This window comes from Trichechus manatus, unplaced genomic scaffold, assembly GCF_000243295.1.
Source record: "Trichechus manatus latirostris isolate Lorelei unplaced genomic scaffold, TriManLat1.0 scaffold00240, whole genome shotgun sequence".
NCBI classification, from domain to species: Eukaryota; Metazoa; Chordata; class Mammalia; order Sirenia; family Trichechidae; genus Trichechus; species Trichechus manatus.
In genome coordinates, this window is record NW_004444176.1 from 98,266 (window position 1) to 107,125 (window position 8,860).

General features: G+C 50.4%; 1 protein-coding gene across 4 annotated transcripts in view; it reads right to left on the reverse strand.

The window, feature by feature from the left end:
* Positions 1-8,404, reverse strand: part of CD5 (CD5 molecule) — a 28,146-nt gene extending 19,742 nt beyond the window's left edge. For 3 of the 4 annotated variants that reach the window (XM_023743183.1, XM_023743182.1, XM_023743180.1), the window contains exon 1: positions 8,307-8,404. In XM_023743183.1, coding sequence (XP_023598951.1) covers positions 8,307-8,358 — 52 coding nt within the window. In that variant the 5' untranslated portion in view covers positions 8,359-8,404. The remainder of the gene's footprint in view (positions 1-8,306) is intronic. The other variant, XM_023743181.1, reaches the window with a different exon arrangement.
* Between the last annotated feature and the right edge of the window lie 456 nt (positions 8,405-8,860).

An 8,860-nucleotide genomic window follows, 5' to 3' on the forward strand; every position in this document is an offset into this window, starting at 1 on the left:
CCTCCATAAACAGGGATTACCTTCAACGTTCCATAAACCTCCCACCGCTATGGCATTGATTTATGTCCTGCGCAATAGGTCTGACTGCCTTTGGGGAAGATTCTGGATTTTCTTCCTCACATGCTCTATAGAGGCTGATTCTGAAGGTAAGACACCTTCTTATCTGAAATATTGATAGTCCAGTGGAGTCGCGTCTAACATGAAGCTGTATCAAGGCCTTAGGGGGGAGAAAGATCACAGAGGACCAGAATTCTGTTTCTCTGGTAAGCACCAGATGAGGTCCCAGGTTTATAATTAGGAGCCTTTTATCTACGAAGCAAGCGTGGAATCACACTGGGCTCAAGCTGGGGGAGGCCTGGGAATGGAGCCTCCGGAAGCAGCAGCAGATTCCGGGCTCTAATCCCACTTACCCAGGACCAGCACCAAGGAGCGGATCGTGAGCAGAATGGCCTTCAGACTTCAATTACTCCTCTCTCCCTGGTGGCCTGGCGCGTCTAATTGAATTTGCATGAATTTCATGCCGTGTGCTCTGTCCCCACTGTCACTGTGACAAGCCCTCCTCTTGGTGCCAACGTTCACATGTCACAAAGCACTTTCATGCCCAGGAGCTCATTCTTTCTACCCAGCAGCCCCATGAAGAAGGGATAGTGCTTGCCCCCATTTTTAGATGAGGAAACCGAGGTTCAGAGAGGCTGAGTGACTTGCTCAAGGTCACACAGCTAGCTGGTGGTAGAGTCAGGACAGAAACCCCATCTCCATTGTCTGGCAGGGCCCTGTGGGAGTCTACCATGGGGAGACTCCAGAGCCTGCTCGCCCGGTGGTACAGATGGGGGAAACTGAGGCCAGGGAGAGGAAGGGGCTCCCTCTGGATGCCTCTGTGGGAGTCCCTGATGGTGCATAGGTCCCTTGTCACCTCAGGCCACTGCCCTTTCCTGCCGTATCTCTCCCAGATGCTCCCTGCAGGGAGAAAGAGTATAGGATCCCCATGGGAGCAGTGAGCAAGGAGCTCTAAGAGTATGTGACGAAGATGAGGGTGGCAGTAATGATGATAATGGTGGTTACAGAAGTGGTACAGGGCTATATCCGCTTATCTGCAATCCAAAATCCCGAAACCTAAATCTTCATGCATTTGCCTAACGCATTTGGCGGGACAGAACTTGTAATCTTTATGGGTCCCACTTGGAGTGTGTGTTCACATTTCCCTGCAGAGATGGGGATGTGTTGGATTCTGGGGTATTGTCCCAGATCTCGTTGGGGGTGTTATGAACACACAGTACATAGACAGTATTACTTTTCTACAACCTGAACAATCCTGAATTTCCCAAACATACCTGGCCTGGGGTTCAAGGTAAGTGCTGTGGACTTGGAGGAGGGGTGAGAGTCACTATTTCTCTCCAAGACATTTGACACATGGTCTCCTCTGCTCAGCGCCTACCATGGTTCTTCAGTCATTCTCCATGGCAACCTTCAAGGCCCACCTGACTGCTCTGCGTCCCCCCAGCCTACGTGCCCACTGGCCTCTCTGCCTGGATGTGCTTCCCCAGGCCCACAGGGTGTGCTCACCCACTTCCTTCAAGTATTCCCTTAGATGTTTTCTTGGGAGATCTACTGTGCCCTTTTTAGGTACAGCATGCACCCCGGAGCTCCTGACCCCTCACCTTGCTTGATTTCTCTCACACCACTCACGACCTTCTCACCTCCGTGTACTCTCTTGCTAAGTTGATCTACTGCCTGCCTCCCGGTCACACCCTGACTAACGTGTCAGATCTGCCGGGGTGGGATTTTGACTGTTTCGTTCACCGTTGTGTCCCAGAACTTAGAACTGGGCCAGCACCTAGCAGATGCTCAGTGAATAGCTGCTGTCCGAGTGAATGGATGAATGAATGAGATTTAATTATTGCACTTCGAGTTAGGAGCCATTGTCATCTCCATTTTATAGAGAAGAAGTCTCAGTCTTCTTCTCTATAAAATGGGGAAACAGTAACTCACAACTACTGTTGGGAGTAGACAATTAGAAATCAAACCCAGATTTTTGTTGCTCCAAAGCCCCCCTCCAAAGGGCTGCACACACAAGCACACGCACACAGACACATGCACACACAGCACACCCAGCACACCCAGCACACCCATATGCACACGCAGCACATGCATATACACACACAGAGTAGGTGCTCAATCAATTCTGTCAGGTCAAGTTGAAGTCCTTCCCTAGAAGCAGGGGCAGATCCATGCTCAGAAAACAGCTTTGATCTGTTGGAGCTGGATGAAGTGATCAGAAGGGCCGGTGAAGCCTGTCGGCCCCCAGGCCCTCCATTCCTCGCTGAGAGTGGGGAGCTTCAGGCTGCTGGGGGCTTGATCCTGCCGAGCCTTTGTGCCCAGAACCAACAAGGGCCTTAGCCTTTGTGGCCTGGGGCAGTGGGGACAGCGGGCCTGCTTGCAACAGGGACACCTCCGCTCCCGTCTCAGAGAGGCCCATTTTCTCTGGGTCCCGTCCTGCCTTGTGGCCTTGCCCTTGCCCTTCCCTCTTCTTTGCCTGACGGGCTTCTCCAACATTAGGTCTCAGATGAGTTGTCACCTCCTTGGAGAGGCCCTCCCGCTGCCCAGTCTAAGGGATTGTCCTCTCGCTGACACTGTTATTATGTCTTAGCCATTTGCTGTTTCCTTCACTGCACCTGTCTCACTCGTTCACAGTTTGTAAATTCTTCAGGTGCGTGGTGACTGTTTTCTCTGATGGTCTCCTCGGTGGGTCTCTCAGGCCCATGAGGGCAGGGACTTCTGTGTCCCAGTGCTTCGCACAGAGCTGGGTACGGAGTAAATGCTCCCTAAATATTTGTAGGTAAATAAATTAATGAGTGAACAGCCTGTGCAGGAGGACTGGGGAAGGGAGAAGTTGATGGCTAGGTCAGCATCTGGCAAGGTTCGTCTCTCCACCAGGTCCTACCTGACCAGGTTTCTTGCTGGTCCTGATCATCATCATCATCTCCTTCATCATCATTATTGTATTGAGCACTTACTATACTATGTGCCGAACATCACACTAAAGCTCTGTGTGCATTCATTCATTTAATCTTTATAAACTTCTATGAGGTCTGCAGGTGTGGAATCTGAGGCTCACAGAACTTGTTCAAAGTCACCCAACAGGCAAATGGCAGAGCCAGGATTCAAACTGCAGGATCCATGACCTTCCCATGCCCCAGTGCTCGCTACTGGAGTCCCAGTGACTAGACCTGACTAGGCCGGGCAGTGGTCAGAGCTGCCTCCACAGCCCACCCCTCATCTCCCAGCCAGGTGAGGCCAAGAAGAGTAGTCTCTGCCCCAGGCAGAATGGGGCTAAGGGCAGTGGCAAAGAGGAGCTGCTGTACAAAGACCTGGCCTGTCACTATCATCCCAGGGATGCTGTGGGCCTCTTCATGCCTCAGGGGGTCCAAAGTCCTGGGCACAGTCCAGGTGGGCAGACAGGAAGCCACAGTGTCCCCAGGGCTCTGGCCCTGAGGCATCATTTTTTAAGAATTGCTCGAAGTGTACCTGCACTGTTTGCCCCCAGCCCTGGCTTGGCCCTGGCCCTTGGCCTCCAGTGCTTGGTGGCTGCATATCGGCTGGCTTCAGTTGTGTCTTGCCACCATTCTCCTATGTGTGGGAGTGGCCTTTGTGGGTCCTTACTCTGAGGTAAGGACACAGAGGGACCCCCATGAAGGTGTGAGTGCCAGGCTGGTGTTGGCCCTGATGTGCACTAGCTGCTCTGTCGTGGGTTTGCTACCCAGCTTTTCCGGGCCCGAGTTTCCCCACTGAAAAATGAGGCCATGGCTCGCTACTTCATTGGGTGTTGTGAAGCTTACAGAAGAAAATGGCTTTCTGAGTATTTTCTTCGACAAAATATCGTAAGTTTTGTTGTATGTACATTGCTTTTTTTTTCTTTCTTTAATAGAAAAAGTATTTTGAAAACTGGGACCCACAGAACAAGGGGAATCTTATCCACCAGTTCTCTCTCGGTCTCTCTTTTTCACACACACACACACACACACACACACAGAGTGGACAACCAAGTGCTCATGGGGTGCCATGGTGGCCTCATACTGGGGCTGAAGATCTTCTTGACTTGGAGCTCCACTGGACCAGGGGACTAGCTAGACCCTGCCAGGAGCCTGGTCCCATGATGGGCCGTGGCAGATGGGAGGGCTTGTGGAGCCAAGCCCACACCCTGGGCTCTGACCTCTCCCATACCCAGCTGGAAGCTTGGCTAGGCCCAGCCCCTCTGGCCCTGGGTGGGGCCTGGGGCTACAGGGGTGAAGGGGCCTTTAAGGGCCTGGTCCTGTCCTGGGAATCCCCAGGGCCAAAGAGGCCACAGCAGCAGCTTGGCAGGGTCCTGGGAGCCAGCCAGCGGCACAGCTCTAGGCCTCTGCTCTCAGGACAGAGGGCATTTTGTACTCTTGCAGTTACATGCAAGAGCAGCCATGTGAACATATGTGAAGATGTGCCATTGTCATATACATGGGGAAGGAAAGCCTGCATTTGGGGGCTATGTTCTGACCATGAACACACATACACACATAGTTACACACATAAACACAAATTCACACACATAGTTACACACATTCACACAAACTCACACACATACACACACAGTTACACACAATACGGACACACAATCTAAAACTGATCAAACATACAATCAGGATGCATTGATAATTACTGGTGCTTGGAATGCAGAAGTTGGAAACAAAGAAAAAGAATCGGTAGTTGGAAAGTATGGCGTTGGTGATAGAAACAATGCTGGAGATCGAATAATAGAATTTTACAAGACCAACGACCTATTCATTGGAGGTACATTTTTTTCAACAACATAAACAGCGACTATACATGTGGACCTCGCTGGATGGAATACACAGGAGTCACATCGACTACATCTGTGGAAGGAGATGATGGAGAAGCTCAATATCATCAGGCAGAGCAAGGCCAGGGGCTGTCTGTGAAAGACCATCAATTGCTCATATGCAAGTTCAAGCTGAAGCTGAAGAAAATCAAAACAAGTCCACAAGAGTCAAAGTACGACCTTGAGTATATCCCACCTGAATTTAGAGACCATCTCAAGAATAGATTTGGTGCATTGAAGACTAATAACCAAAGACCAGATGAGTTGTAGGATGACATCAAGGACATCATACATGAAGAAAGCAAAAGGTCGCTAAAATGACAGGAAAGAAAGAAAAGACCAAAATGGATGTCAGAAGATACTCTGAAACTTGCTCTTGAATGTCGATTAGCTAAAGCAAAAGGAAGAGGTGATGAGGTAAAAGAGCTGAACAGAAGATTTCAATAAAAGAGCTGAACAGAAGATTTCAAAGGGCGGCTCAAGAAGACAAGGTAAAGTATTATAATGACATGTGCAAAGACCTGGAGTTAGAAAACCAAAAGGGAAGAACACGCTTGGCATTTCTCAAGATGAAAGAACTGAAGAAAAAATTCAAGCTTCAAGTTGCAATATTGAAGGATTCTATGGGCAAAACACTGAACGACACAGACAGCATCAAAAGAAGATGGAAAGAATACACAGCGTCATTGGACTAAAAAGAATCGGCCAACGTTCAGCCACTTCAGGAGGCAGCAATATGATCAAGAACAGATGATACTGAAGGAACAAGTCCAAGCTGCCCTGAGGTCATTGGTAAAAAAATAAGGCTCCAGGAACTGATGAAATACCAATTGAGATGTTTCAACAAATGGAAGTGCTCACTTGTCTATGCCAAAAAATTCAGAAGACAGCTACTGGCCAACGGACTGGAAGAGATCCAGATTTGTGACCTTCCAAAGAAAAGTGATCCAACAGAATTCAGATATTATTGAATAATATCATTACTATCACATGCAAATAAAATTTTGCTGAAAATAATTAAAAAATAGTTGCAGCAGTACACCAACAGGGAACTGCCACAAATTCAAGCTGGATTCAGAAGAGGATGTGGACTGAGGAATATCGTTGCTGGTGTCAGATGGATCTAAGCTGAAAGCAGAGAATACCAGAAAGATGTTTACCTGTGTTTTATTGACTATTCAAAGGCATTTGACTGTGTGGATCTTAACAAATTATGGATAATATTGTGAAGAATGGAAATTCCAGAACACTTAATTGTGCTCATGAGGAACCTGTACATAGACCAAAAGGCAGTCATTTGAACGGAACAAGGGGTTACTGCGGGTTTTAAAATCAGGAAAAGTGTGTGTCAGGATTGTATCCTTTCAGCACATTTATTCAGTCTGTATGTTCAGCAAATAATCTGAGAAGCTGCACTATATGAAGAAAAACGTGGCATCAGGATTGGAGGAAGACTCATTAACAACCTGAGATATGCAGGTAACACAATCTTGCTTGCTGAAAGTGAAGAGGACTTGAAGCACTTAGTGATGAAGATCAAACACCACAGCCTTCGGTATGGATTACACCTCAGCATGAAGAAAACAAAACTCCTCACAACTGGACCAATAAGCAACATCATGATAAATGGAGAAAATATTGAAGTTGTACAGGACTTCATATTACTCGGATCCACGATCATCGCCCACGAAAGCGGCAGTGAAGAAATCAAGGGAAGTATTATATTGGGCAAATCTGCTGCCAAAGATCTCTTTAAAGTGTTAAAAAGCAAAGATGTCACCTTGAGGGCTAAGGTGGGCCTGACCCAAGCTATGGTATTTTCAATTGTCTCTTATGCATGCAAAAGCTGGAGCATGAATAAGGAAGACTGCAGAAGAATTGATGCCTTTGAATTATGGTGCTGGTGAAAATTATTGAATATACCACGGACGGCTGGAAGAACAAACAAATCTGTCTTGGAAGAAATACAGCCAGAATGCTCCTTCGAAGTGAGGATAAGATGTGGTCTCACGAATTTTGGACATGTTATTAGGAGGGACCAGGCCCTGGAGAAGGACATCATGCTTGGTAAAGTAGAGGATCAGTGAAAAAGAGAAAGACCCTCGACAAGATGGTCTGACACAGGGGCTACAGCAATGGGCTTAAACAGCAGCGATTGTGAGGATGGCATAGAACCAGGCAGTGTTTCGTTCTGTTGTACAGAGGGTCACTGTGAGTCGGAACTGACCTGACGGCACTTAACAACAATGAAAACAACACACAGACACACACAGACTCACGCACACTCACACACATGCTCTCACAAACTCACATACATGCTCATACAAACCCACATGCACTCACGCACTTATAACACACTCACATCCATACACACCACACACCCTCACACACACGCTCATGCTTATACACAGACCTGGCTTCTCTAGGTGGGGACAGGGGCTCCCCACTCAGACAGCCAATGCCCCCTAAGTCCTCTCCCTCCACTCTGGGAAGCTGTTCATTCCCTTTGAGCCCACCTGTTCTCACCTGGGAGTGGAGCACCTCTCTCTCCTGCCACATCTTCCACACCCATGGGGAAGCAGTTGCATCTCACCCAGTCCACCCCCTCTTATCGACTGGGATACCTCCACCTGGAAGGGCTCTGGTACCTGTCCCAGGTCACACAGGGCCAGGTGTAGCACCCAAGGCTCACCCCACCCCCCCACACCCTGGCCACAACACCCACTTCTTCCCTGGCCTGCCCTAGGCCCTCCCTACTGGCCCCAGCATCAGGCACCCAGTCCTGCGCTGGCATCCCAGGTTCTTGGGGATGGGAAGACCCTCAGCTATCGCTACCTTCTCCCAAACAAACAGGAGCCCAGACTCACCTCACCCATGACCTTGCCCTGGGGCATTTCCACCGTGGTCCACAGGGATGAGAACGGGGTTCTGGCCCCTTGCCGGGGGCCTGGCTGAACCCCCTCTCAGCTGGACCCAGGGCTGGTGTGTGAGAGGGCCTAAGAGCTCCGAGTACGTTCCTAATATTTGCACTGCTGTGTTCTCAGAGGCGTCTCCACCCTGCTCCAACCCACTCTGCTCGGCATCATCAGAGCTGCTCTGGGAGATGGCGAGTTCCCCGTCCCTGGAGGCCTCCAAGAAAAGCTGGGGCCACAGTTGGGGATGCTGCAGGGGGAGCAGTATTGGATGGGTGGGGCGAGTTGAGTCCTAGGTCTGGAGTCTGATTTTAACGCCGATCCTGTCTCCTATGGCTGAGGTCACTGCTGGTAGGTGCAGTGAGGGCCTCAGCAGTATGAGAGAAGCTGGGGCTAGGAGCAGACAGGGCTCCAGGGGCCCCAACCCTCCATGACTCTCCAAAGAGTCAGACCCAGGGAAAACGGGATCTCCCCCTGATACCCTGAGCCCAGGTTCCCTGCAGATGCCCCACAGGGGTACTCACCTAGCACCCCCAGCAGGTACACGGTGGTCAGTGGTGGTTGTTGGGACCCCATGGGCGCAACCTCCTCCTGCTTCAGCCTCAGCCAGCTCAGCACCCGTAGGTGAGGGTGTCTGGCCTGGTGTCTCGCTCTCAGGAGGGGGTGGGGCGAGCAGGCGTGGGCAGGCGTGGGATGGGGGAGCAGGCACCATGGGGCCTGCGTCACTGTGTTTGAAGCTGAACTGTCAACTTCCTCCTGGCAAAACCACCTGTCCCAGTTCGAGTGGTGGCTCTGGCCTCTGTCACCTTCCTGCCTGCGGTGCCCAGGGCTGGGGCAGTGCCTTCTGACCACTATACTGGGATGTGGACAGGGAATCTGAGGGCACCGGGGGGGCCCCTGATCTAGGGGTTATGGGAGGGAGAAGGCCTGGCCCCAGCGGCCTGATGGGAGGGGGAGACATCCAGGAGGCAGGGGTCCCACTGGTAGGCTCTGAGCTGTGCTGGGGTGCTGAGGGGTGTGAAGTGGAGCACATGGCGTTAGTTCTGGCTGCAGACTCAGTGACGAAAAATCAAAACAA